This window comes from Oryza sativa, chromosome 5, assembly GCF_034140825.1.
Source record: "Oryza sativa Japonica Group chromosome 5, ASM3414082v1".
In the NCBI taxonomy this organism is placed as follows: Eukaryota; Viridiplantae; Streptophyta; class Magnoliopsida; order Poales; family Poaceae; genus Oryza; species Oryza sativa.
In genome coordinates, this window is record NC_089039.1 from 28,731,306 (window position 1) to 28,743,329 (window position 12,024).

A 12,024-nucleotide genomic window follows, 5' to 3' on the forward strand; every position below is an offset into this window, starting at 1 on the left:
CTCGGCCGCCCACCCGCGCCGCCGGCTGCCCGGGAAGGAGAGAGAGAGGGGAAAGGGAAGAAGAGATGAGGAAGATGAGGAGGCTGACACATGGAGCCCACGTGGGCCCCACCATTTTAAAATTATTTTTATGTGCAGCTGATATATGGGGCCACACTTTTTATTATTTTTTCGAGATATACTTGCCACGTCAATGCCACGTGGGACGGAGAACTAGTCAAACAAGCCACGTAGGCGCCACGTCAGCCAAAACAGACTTCAAACCCGTTGAGGGACCTCGTTTACCCGGTTTACATAAGTTGAGGGACGGGTCGTACCTGGTTTTGCGGTCAGGGATGAAAATCGGACTGGGCGACAAATAGAGGGATCCAAAGTGAACTTATTCCAACGGAAGAGGAGAAGGCCCATAATTCATAGTGGGCCGTACTTGAGGACTGGCCCAAATTTTGCCGTTCGTCTTTGCATTGCAGGTTTTTCTCTGAACCTGATTCGGCTCTTGCCGCTCACAGATCCAGCCAGCTTCTTTCAAGGCGAAACTGATCAATGGTACTGACCAAAATATGAATATTTTTTTTATTTTTTCATGAAGTAATGAAGAGAAAGGTAAAATTAAATAGGTGGACTAGTCGTAATTGGTTAAGATGAAAGAGTAAGTAAAGAAATTAAACAAGAGATACATTGTGTTTGATTGAGATGAATAAGTATGCCAAGAAATTATTATATTTTGAGATAATTTTAAAATGCTAGAAACTGCTATATCTTCGGACGCAGAGCAGTAGATCATTTGTCAGATTGGATGGATTGTGCTACTGTACATGCATAGTGTTTCAGACTTTCAGCAGGTGGAGCAAAATGGATTCAGAATGTTGTCAAGAGTTTTACCTATTGTTTCAGAAATCAGAACTCCAATTGCAGTCTGCAGTCTGCATACTCCCTCCGTCCAAAAAAAAAAAAAGTCAAACCTGGTTTCCTACCAACGTTTGACTGTCCGTCTTATATAATTTTTTTTTATAATTAGTATTTTCATTGTTGTTAGATGATAAAATATGATTAATGCTTTATACGTGACTTATCTTTTTAATTTTTTCATAATTTTTTTAAATAAGACGGACGGTCAAACGTTAGACACGAAAACTAGGGTTCGTCTTTTTTTTTTTTTTTTGGAAACAATACGATCATCTTTATGGTCTTTGATTGATGAACCAGCAGTGGCGCCAATCCATCCGTGGCTACAAAAGCATGTCCACGTAGGACAGGTGGGCCCCACCGGAAGCGTCTCTATTTAAAACCTCGCCTCTCACTGTTCAGTGTTCAGTGCCACCACCATCTTCTTCTTCTTCTTCTTCTTCTTCCTCAAGACTACCAATCCAATCTCCTCCTCGCCGCCATCGCGATCTCCGCCGCCGCCCGCCTGTCGCGGCCATGGCATCCACCAAGATCAAGGTCGCCAACCCCATTGTCGAGATGGACGGTCAGTCTGATCCCTCTCCCATTTTCCCCTCCCTACACGGATCTGCTACTAGTCTCCAATGGATTCCGGCGTGTCCTCAATTCGTCATGCGTATCGTTTTGCGACTCTGTTTGAGCTTATCTTTAGTCTAGGTTCAGTAGCGTGCCACAGGAAGCCTCTCGGATCTACTAGATCCTTTGCATTGTGCTTGGTTTGGCTAGAATTGGGGATCCGATTCGCGATGCGAGTTTTTTTTTTTTTTTTTGAGGTGGTCGAGTGCTCCTCTCGAGATATGGCACATTGGCACTCACGTGCGTTTCCGGATTGGATTTTCCGTTCGCAGGTGATGAGATGACTCGAGTATTCTGGAAATCTATCAAGGACAAGGTAATGGACAGGCTTGCTGATTGATTCTTTCTTGATGTGCTTTCAACTTTCACTGCTGGTGACTGGTGTTCTTATAAAAAAGGACATTCTTTTAACACTAAATATGCAGCTTATCTTCCCGTTCTTGGAGTTGGACATTAAGTACTTTGATCTCGGACTTCCATACCGTGATCAAACCGACGATAAAGTCACAGTGGAGGCAGCAGAGGCTACCCTCAAGTAAGAACTTTATGCTAAGTAAGCTTTACAAGGACAGAGTCACTTGATGCTTGATTTGTAGTCGAATTGCTAATGTGCAGTTGCGTATATTAGGTATCTATACATTCAATGTACTATTTGATCAGTGCAAAGGAATTTCCTTGTGCATTTCTGACAGCCTGTTACTTATTTACTTGTTCCTTCAGTTCTGCTTAGTATTGTTGCCTGTGTTTGAACATTTCACTGCATATTCTGCAGTGTATACCTATGTTAATTGTTTATGTTCTCTGCTCCTCCAATCATTCGTAGGTACAATGTGGCCATCAAGTGTGCAACCATTACACCAGGTATATTTGTGTTGATGCGTGTTGACAAATGTCAATGGTTTGCAATGATTTTGTTACTGAGTATTGTATCAAAACTATGACAGATGAAGCAAGGGTTAAAGAGTTCAGCCTAAAATCCATGTGGAAGAGCCCAAACGGCACAATTAGAAATATCCTAAATGGTAAGGTGCTGCTGTAATTCCATCTGGTTCAGACACTCTGAATTCTGATATTCATGTTTCTGCTCTTGCTACCTTCAGGCACTGTGTTCAGAGAACCAATAATCTGCAAAAACATCCCTCGGCTTGTTCCAGGTATTGGAAAACACCAGACATTATTACTATTTTTTATGCAATCTTTCTTACACTTACTGAAATGAAATGGTTGTGTTTTCAGGATGGACTAAGCCCATTTGCATTGGAAGGCACGCATTTGGTGATCAGTACCGTGCAACGGATGCAGTTATCAAGGGACCTGGCAAGCTTAAATTGGTTTATGGTACGCTACCTTACGTACCTTAGACACACATAAATGGAATATTTTTCCTAGCTAAACCTCATAATTTATACTCCCTCCGTCCCTTAATATAAGGAATTTTGACATTTTGCCTGCACTGTTTGGCCATTTGTCTTATTCAAAAAAATTTAGAATTATTATTTATTTTTTTGTGACTTACTTTATTATCTAAAGTACTTTAAGCACAACTTTTCGTTTTTTATATTTGCACAATTTTTTTGAATAAGACAAGTGGTCAAACAGTGCAAGTAAAATGTCAAAATCCCTTATATTATGGGACGGATGGAGTAATTGCAACGTAGATGGTATAGACCAATTGGCATGAATTAGATTTTTACCTTTTTACTTTCTTTTTTTCCTACTGTTAAGAGGGAAAAGATGAGGAGATTGAGCTGGAGGTGTTCAACTTCACTGGTGCTGGAGGAGTGGCACAGTCTATGTACAACACTGACGAGGTACAGCTTGCCACTTTCTATTGTTCGTTTCAAGCATGCGTATGTCATTTTTTTTTTGTGATTCATGCTCTTAGCGTTTGATTTTGTAGTCCATCCGTTCCTTTGCTGAGGCCTCTATGGCCACTGCTTATGAGAAGAAATGGCCATTGTACCTCAGCACCAAAAACACAATTTTGAAGAAATATGATGGCAGGTATTGATGTTTCTAGCCTATTCTAACACTGACCCTTTTTGCCCTTGCTGTACCTTTGCCATCGTATAATGCAATTATGCATTGGTCTGACTAGTTGGGATTTATTTGCAGGTTCAAGGACATCTTCCAGGAGGTATATGAAGCTCAGTGGAAATCAAAATTTGAGGCTGCTGGAATATGGTACATTTCCACATTTCCTTTTCTTTCCTTGATTTTTCATCCTGGTATCTAGTGTTTGGTGACTTTGGTCTCTGTCAGGTATGAGCATCGTCTCATTGATGACATGGTTGCCTATGCACTCAAGAGTGAAGGAGGCTATGTTTGGGCTTGCAAGAACTATGATGGAGATGTGCAGAGTGATTTCTTAGCACAAGGTTATATACCCAATTTCTTGCCTTTGCAATTTGTACTCAAACTTTGAGTAATGTATGCTTTCTCTTGGTTAAGAAAAAAATGCCGAACAATCATGGTTAAATGGTATTTGAGCTTGTAATGACAATAGATTTCTTCAATTGCAGGTTTTGGATCATTGGGTTTGATGACATCAGTTTTGGTAGGTAACCACATTTTATTATTCTTGTTATTTATTGATGGTAAATGTGTCACTATGCCTGGTGATACTATTTTTACTTTGTTATAAGGAAACAAGTTATTTCACTTGGATGTGTGCTAGACATGGTTTTTATAATGGTGCTAACTGGTTCATGCACTCATGTTCTAGGTATGTCCTGATGGGAAAACCATTGAAGCTGAAGCTGCCCATGGGACTGTCACCCGTCATTACCGTGTTCATCAGAAAGGTGGTGAAACTAGCACAAACAGCATTGCCTCAATCTTTGCCTGGACAAGAGGACTTGCACACAGGTACAGTTATCAACACTGAATTGCTCTATTGTATATGGAATTTTTTTGGTATATTGTCGAGTTTGCATGGTTGGAAAGAGGTGGTAGCATTGCGTTCTGCCGATAATGCAGGATATGTTGCTCAACTACCATGGTTCTGACCTGTGATTTCTCGATTACCACTTGTTGTGTGATATAGGGCAAAGCTAGATGACAATGCTAGGCTACTGGACTTCACTCAGAAGCTTGAAGCTGCCTGCATTGGCGCTGTCGAGTCTGGGAAGATGACCAAGGACCTTGCTCTGCTTGTTCACGGATCTTCAAAGTACGTTACTCAGCTATTATATGCTCTGAGGAATTGCAGTCTCAACGCTGCTACATCAATCTATACTGTATCTTTAACTGACTATTATCCTGCACTTACAGTGTCACGAGGAGTCATTACCTGAACACTGAAGAGTTCATCGATGCTGTTGCTGACGAGCTCAGATCAAGGCTGGCAGCCAACTAAAGCTAATCAAATCAAGTGATTTTGCTGTTATTGATGTGATCCGATGCACTTCGATTATACATTTCTAGAACCGCATCATTCGACGTTACAAATATTTTTTTTCTTAATGAATTTTGAATCACTTGGTAGGTGGAGATTACAAATAAAGTTTCAGAGCTATTCATGAGAAAGCTCCAGATTCAGTTATGAACAAGAGCAATTGATACATATGTCCAAATAATGTGTATTCATCAATTCAGTTACTAAGAAAATAGTGGTTCTTTTCCAATGTACAAACAGATGAAATGTGCAGGCTCCACCAAGCTAGCTACACACCTCCAGCTAGCCTTAAACTTCAATATAATATAAGGCATCAAGCAAGCAAACGAACAAACAAAAGAAATAATAATATTGCATTAGATTAACTAGTTCACTACTAGTAAACCCTAGCTATTTTTGCGTTGATGCGACAGCTCAAGTGCTCATTTCTCCCTCCTTAAAACATCGGAAATGGCTCTTCATGTCGCTGGAGCTAAGGACCCTTTCAATCTCTTCTTAGTTTAGCAGAGAGACGAATCCATAACCCTAAAAAAAATAGGAGAAAAAACACGCAAAAAAAAGGGAGAAAAAACAAAGCAGGTAAATCTCTCAAGTGCAATGGCCTGATGCAGAGCTATGCTGCTAAGTATGAAGAATGCTGTTGCCGTTTGCATAGTAGCAGCCGTTCACCAGGCCGTTCTTGACATGTCCATTTTGGTATAGCTTCTGTTGTTTCGTGGCTCCGTTGCAGTAGTTGCCACGTCTGACTGGCGAGCTGACAACGCCGCAAGATTGCTGAAGTAAATGGTCAAGCTGTCCTGATGAAGCTGCTATTAATCCTGTTAATCATTCAGGCATTTAGTTTAGTTTAAGTATTCAGCTTTGCCAGCAAAATTGATCATTTGGCTTGAAATTCAGGCATATTGTTTAGTTTAACTATTCGGCTTTGCAAACGAAATTGATCATTTGGCTTGAAAAGATAAATAAATAGCATATATGTTTCAGGCAAGATGAGGTAGAGGTGAAAGGCTGATTTACCCATGAAAAGTGGGGATGGCTTTCCAGGTCTTGACTTGAATTCAGGATGAAATTGTGCGCCAACAAAAAACCTATGAGTTGGTAGCTCAATTATCTGCATCCAGTAAAACATTATACATTAGCAAGTGGTGAATATATTGACGGGTTCTAATAACAAAAAAAGTTCAGTAAGTTTTACCTCCATGCGTGTCCCGCTTTCATCCCTGCCAACAAAAGAGAGACCTGCCTTCTCAAATTCTGGAACCATTTCAGGATTCACCTAAAAGATAACAAGATGTTTTTGTCAGCAAACTGAACTGAGAATAAAAGGAAATTTCTAACGTGGGATGATTCTACTCAACAAACCTCATATCGGTGGCGGTGCCTTTCATCTACATAGCTTGCATTGCCATACCTAATCCAGTCCAGATTTTGTAACGATTATTTAGATAAACACAAATTGTGAAACTGTTTTAAAGACATTAGTGCATGATGAGGGTAAGAGTTCCCTTACAGCTTAGCTGATTTGCATGTATTGGCCTGGAAGAAGGTCCTCCTTGATCCAAGGCGCATTGTTGCCCCCATATGGGTTTTAGAGCCCTGCAGAATCATTGCCAAAGTACAGGGAAAACATTAAGTTAATTATGAAAATAAAGAGCATTTTCCAAATTCAATAACTGGAAATGGAATTACCTCCGGCATGAAAATAACACATGGCGTCGTTGTAGCTGGATCAAACTCTGTACTATTAGCACCACGCAACTTCATGACAGAGCGGGCGAATTCGATCACTGCAATTTGCATGCCCAGGCAAATACCAAGATATGGAACATTGTTTTCTCGCGCATATTTTGCAGCAAGAATTTTTCCCTGGACCCCTCTATCTCCAAAGCCTCCTGGAACTAGTACACCATGTGCACCCTGAGGAGGAAGAGGAACATCCTTCAAAGTTCTGCAGAATGGATCACCTCATCACCTGGTAATATGTGCTGTACTTACCTTTAGTAGATCCCAAGCTTTTTCATATGCATCAGGAGTCTGCACAAGGCAACCATTCCCCAAGCATCAGTAAACTATGCACTCTACAATGTGGGAATCAGAATTGAACAGAATCAAAAACAAAATGCATAAAACTGACCTCTGTGGCTGCAGAATCTTCAAGATCACAGGAAGGAACCCAATCCACCACAAGTTTTCTGTCCAAAGCAACCGATGCATGCAGAAGAGCCTGAAAGGAATACCGAACTAGGTAATGCCCCAAAATCTAGTTGAAAGGGATATATCCAATGTATTGCTAACACCAACAAGCTCGGAAGCATGTCTAGCAGCAACTGAACAGCTGTTGACTGATGCACAAATACATGTCCAAGTCAGTCAGAAAAGTCACCTTCAAAACTGACAAGTAGGAGTCTGATAGGCCAGTATACTTTCCAACCATGGCAATCCTAACCTGCAAATATGTTCGCAGTGACTATGAGCACCAAATTATTGATCATGTACATGTACTGATGTATATCTAAAAGCAAAAGTTCAGAGTAAAATGAGACTAACAGGAGTTTTCAGTTTGTCGAATTTGCTGGCTCTTTCAGTCCATTCAGTCAGCTTAGGTGCTCGAGGCACTTTTCCCACACTACATGTCACAACCAAGAATACATTTAAGTCATGAAAAGAAATGACTCCAGGTGTTGAGTTCATCGTATCTTTGGCCAGCAGACATACCATTGAAGATCTAAAACTTTCAGAATAGATTCATGAGCCTTCTGGTCCTATAAGAAAGCACAAGTTGTTACTGAGATTATTTTAAAAATAATACCATCCATGTACTGGGACAAGTTTTATGTGACATACCCTAAGCAACAAAGGGATGTGCCAGATGTTGGTAACATCGTGAAGATTGACAATATTTGAGATCTGCAATATGAAATCAAACTAAGAATTCAGGTTGCCCGGAGCAAAATACATTTAGAAATACTTGGTGAAAGCAGCATTGTTACCGGAACGTGGCAAAATTGTGCGAGTTTCACTTTCACATTTTCTTCAAGTGGCTGTCAGAAAGCACAAAGCAAGCAATGTATAAAGCCACCATCAGACCGAAAACAACACTTTTGAAGGAAACATAAATACAAAAACAAGTGCTACTACTGCATGATTGAGTACCTGAGTACTGCGACATGCTAAAATATCAGGTATCAGTCCAAGTCCTCTTAGTCCACGGACACTATGTTGGGTAGGTTTGGTTTTCTACAAAAGATTCATAGGAAAAGTCAAGAAAAATGCATATTTTTATGACTGTGACACTGTATTTAGATGAATTGTGGTGCCTCCACATGAGGAATAAGTACCTGTTCACCAACTACATTTAGAACTGGTACAAGACTGACATGAACTAGGCAAAAGTTTCCAGCCCCTGAAACACAAATTGGAAAATGATCAGTAGGAGTTAAATGCTGTTTGCAAATGAAAGAAAATAGAAATAAATAGCTATGGAGTCCACTGTTTTCTCACCTACGCGGTATGAAAATTGACCTAATGCTTCAATAAAAGGCATTGATTCAATATCCCCTGCATCAAGAATGCCACTGTCGTTATGTGGCGAAAAGATTGTCTCCTGCATCGGAATACTAGAACAACTATGGGAACAATTGAGCACAGAATAGTATATTCTGTGGTGCTCAAAACTGTGCAGTGTTATTATTTTCTAAAAAATGATGTGGTTTGCTTCAGTAGTCTGTTTTTCACCTATAGTGCCACCAAGTTCTATTACACAAACATCAGCTGGCTCATCTGTGCCATCAACTGGATTCATTGCCACACGTTCAATCCACTCCTGTATTTCATCCGTAATGTGTGGTACAACCTGATAAAGTGAATTAACTCAGAATTCAGCAAATTCATCATCAACTAAGTTATGGAACAGAAAAAACAAGAGATGAAATTCTAATTACCAATTCTCACCTGAACAGTTTTTCCCAAGTAGTCTCCTCTTCGTTCCTTGTCAATAACAGCCTGCAGTTTGGGAATTACAAGAAAAAATATTAATAATTAGTAGACGATAAATTCTTGTTAAGTTTAAATTTACTCTTAGAAAAATAGGTATAATTAGCAGGGTATCTATGCTCATAGAAGCATATAATACTCAAGTGGTCCTGAAATACCGACAGTTGCATGATAGCAAACAGCTGCAGCTTGACATTCAAACTGCTCACGGTGAATCTACCCTATGACAGGTTCAATATCGACATGTCTATCACCAGCCTTTAGACTACAGAACCAGGATATTGTCCACATGTATAAACGGAATAGAAAAAGATCTGTGGTGTGAGATATAAACCACTAACTTTGGACTAGAAAGCAAGTCATACTGAAAGTCTTGTGCGCACTCAGATAGAGACTCTTTATTCCAATTACCTGATAGATCTTTCCCGTGGTTATATTGTTGTCACGAGTCAACTTGATGTCCAGAAATCGCTCATAATTTCCAAGGTCCAAGTCCACCTTAGACAAAAAGAGAGAACGAAATGAAGTTCAGTTTAGTCAAAGAAAGAAAATTTTGTAGTTATCACAAAAACACACACTCTACAATGGAACCTCCTTTCTACAAACAAGTGGACAACAGGACAAGTGCATGGAATGCTGCTAGTGACCAACTGCTAGTCCATGATAATTCAAGCCAAGCATGAGGAGAATATGCTCGAGTCAGTGCAGTGCAGTTTCTGGCGTGCATTTTGTAACCTATGGTGCACTCTCTGCGACTATCTCATAATGAAATAGCTAAGTGAAAGCCGAAAGGAGATGGTGAAGCAGAGCTGCTACCTCACCACCATCGTCCAAAACAAACACTTCACCGTGCTCGAATGGAGACATGGTTCCAGCATCGGTGTTGAGGTAAGGATCTGCAGCAAAGCAGTAACAAAGGTAAAAGATCAGAAGGGTCATCGATCATCACATGACAAAGCCAAAACTATTTCATAAACTTGTTCACTAATTTACTAACATACTGTACAGACTTAGTACCTAAAAAATGAACACAAACAGTCAAGGAGGTTGCAAGTGACGAGACAAGAAAAATAATAGTTTGTTAAGTACTAGACCCAAGAAAGGTGCGCAGCACCTGGCCTCTGGATGAAGAGACAAAGCTATCAGTTAAGACAAATTTTCATAGCACGAGATGACAAATTTGACCTGTATTACTACACCCATATAAAATATAGAAACTCATCTGTTTCAAGGAACCAAGACAGTGACACTGACACAGTATCAGATGGCCACCTCATCAGCGAGCAACGACGAGTATAATTACAGTTCAAAAGAAATGAAACATGAAATGGTTGGTTCAAAAGGAGGAGGAGGGAACGACTTTGTTAGTCCCAAAATAATAATAATAATAAAAGATGAACTACAGCGAAAGAGAAGTGAGGAAACAAGATCACTAAAAGTGCAACATGGCACTGTTGAGATTGCAGAAAGGTTAGCACTTCCATTCCCGTTAACAAGAAAGATCAGAGCTTTATCCATCCATCCATCCAAGAGCCCATCATCTTTAAAACAATTTTTTTATAAAAAAAAACAAGAATTTTAACTGTGTTTTCTCCAGTTTAGTGATCTCGAGGAGTAGCTAGCTAGTTTAACCAAATGAAAGAAAAATGATTCGGTATTAGTATATGGTTAGAAGTGCAGTCTAGTATGTACGGGGATGCGTGGCGTTCGTGCTCTGTGCGATCACGTGGCCACCCATTACGCTGCGGCCTATTTTTGACCGAGGAAAAAAATAATTAAACGGCACCCGCCAAGTACGGCGGCGTTTCGGGGGAGAGAGAAAAACGGGCGGCGGCGGAGGCGGGAGCGGCGGGAGTTACCGATCTTGATGGAGGTGACGCGGAGGCCGCAGTCCTTGAGCACGACGCCGATGCTGCTCGCCGTCACCCCCTTCCCGAGGCCGCTCACCACCCCGCCCGTCACCAGCACGTACTTCATCGTCGTCGCTCGCCGCCGGCCGATCTCCCTCCGCCGCCTAGGTCACTGACTACGGGTGGTTGCTCGTGCAGTTGCTGGCTTGCTGCCTCTCGGATGGAGGAGGACGAAGAAGAGGGTAGAGAAGGAGAGGGAAGAGGAGAGGTTTTGGTTTTTGGTTTTTGGTTTTTGGTTTTTGGGATGTGTGTGAGGAGGTTTGGAGGGAGGAGGAGAGGGGTTAAATAGGCGGCTTTGGCCTTTGTTTGGAGTTTGGACTCATTTGATGAGAAAGGACAAAAAAATCAGACTATCAGAGACCCCTTTCTCTCTGTCTTCTCATTCATAATTTACTCTTAATCTTGTCATTCATAATTTATTCACTGTGAAAATCTAGCATCAGGGAGGACCACACCTGATTTTGTATGTTTTTTTCTCCCTTCTTTTGCAGAACAGCTATCGCTAAAATCTTCAGCTACTCAAACAGTATAAGACCTATTTAGGGGAAAGGGATCCTCTGACGTGGTCACTGACAGGTGGACCCGAGAGTGGTGGGGCCCCACATGTCAATCATCATTTATGGGAGTCTAGGGTCCCGAGAAAGAACGAATTGGAATTTAGAATGGTTGGTTTTCTAGCTTTTGGGTTATATATTTTTTTTCTGAATTCTATGCCCTTATTCGGCGATCGGCTACAATAGCTACAATTGAAACATGTTGCTACCTTATGTATGCGCGTAATTATTGGTGATACGCTGGACAACCGAACAGGTCCTATAGTTATAAATTTTTATAATTTGGGTGAGAACTAGAGATGATTCTCATAATCTTTGTGAGAACTGAAGATTCGAAACTTCCTCAAGCAAGGCCTGGATTGTCTACAAAATCTAATCTAAAAATTAATAATACACTAATCGTTTCCTCTATTAAGCATCAGCCAATACCAAAATATAAATTTCAAAACTTAATTTTGAAGTTTATTTTTCAGCATTGACGTTTAAATCGCTGAGAATATATATATATATATATATATATATATATATATATATATATATATATATATATATATATATATATATATATATATATATATATATATATATATATATATATATATATATATATATATATATATATATATATATATATATATATATATATATA

At 40.1% G+C, this 12,024-nt stretch overlaps 2 protein-coding genes across 2 annotated transcripts; one reads left to right on the top strand and one right to left on the bottom strand.

The window, feature by feature from the left end:
• The first annotated feature begins 1,294 nt into the window (after positions 1-1,294).
• LOC4339674 (isocitrate dehydrogenase [NADP]) lies at positions 1,295-5,155 on the top strand. The gene is made up of 15 exons (XM_015784734.3): positions 1,295-1,471; positions 1,794-1,837; positions 1,947-2,056; positions 2,345-2,382; positions 2,466-2,543; positions 2,622-2,675; positions 2,758-2,859; positions 3,247-3,332; positions 3,422-3,525; positions 3,637-3,705; positions 3,784-3,899; positions 4,044-4,078; positions 4,247-4,389; positions 4,568-4,693; positions 4,795-5,155. Exons 1-15 carry the CDS (start codon positions 1,423-1,425, stop codon positions 4,877-4,879), a joined length of 1,239 nt encoding a protein of 412 aa, XP_015640220.1. The 5' UTR covers positions 1,295-1,422; the 3' UTR covers positions 4,880-5,155.
• LOC4339675 (uncharacterized) lies at positions 5,089-11,277 on the bottom strand. The gene is made up of 21 exons (XM_015784733.3): positions 10,771-11,277; positions 9,728-9,807; positions 9,323-9,409; positions 8,870-8,920; positions 8,654-8,771; positions 8,420-8,476; positions 8,257-8,321; positions 8,072-8,155; positions 7,909-7,959; positions 7,763-7,825; positions 7,634-7,680; positions 7,466-7,544; positions 7,302-7,364; positions 7,053-7,142; positions 6,914-6,952; positions 6,608-6,835; positions 6,429-6,514; positions 6,281-6,329; positions 6,114-6,194; positions 5,936-6,029; positions 5,089-5,736 (listed from the first exon to the last, which is right to left on the bottom strand). The coding sequence occupies exons 1-21, from the start codon at positions 10,886-10,888 to the stop codon at positions 5,540-5,542; spliced, it is 1,827 nt and encodes a 608-aa protein (XP_015640219.1). The 5' UTR covers positions 10,889-11,277; the 3' UTR covers positions 5,089-5,539.
• Between the last annotated feature and the right edge of the window lie 747 nt (positions 11,278-12,024).

Coding starts and splice junctions, on each gene's coding strand:
- LOC4339674 (XM_015784734.3), top strand. CDS start 1,423: ATGGCATCCACCAAGATCAAGGTCGCCAACCCCATTGTCGAGATGGAC. Junction 2,544..2,621: donor AATTAGAAATATCCTAAATG/GTAAGGTGCTGC, acceptor TGCTACCTTCAG/GCACTGTGTTCAGAGAACCA. Junction 4,079..4,246: donor GTTTGATGACATCAGTTTTG/GTAGGTAACCAC, acceptor CTCATGTTCTAG/GTATGTCCTGATGGGAAAAC.
- LOC4339675 (XM_015784733.3), bottom strand. CDS start 10,888: ATGAAGTACGTGCTGGTGACGGGCGGGGTGGTGAGCGGCCTCGGGAAG. Junction 7,681..7,762: donor ACATCCCTTTGTTGCTTAGG/GTATGTCACATA, acceptor GCTTTCTTATAG/GACCAGAAGGCTCATGAATC. Junction 6,030..6,113: donor AAAGCGGGACACGCATGGAG/GTAAAACTTACT, acceptor TACTGGATGCAG/ATAATTGAGCTACCAACTCA.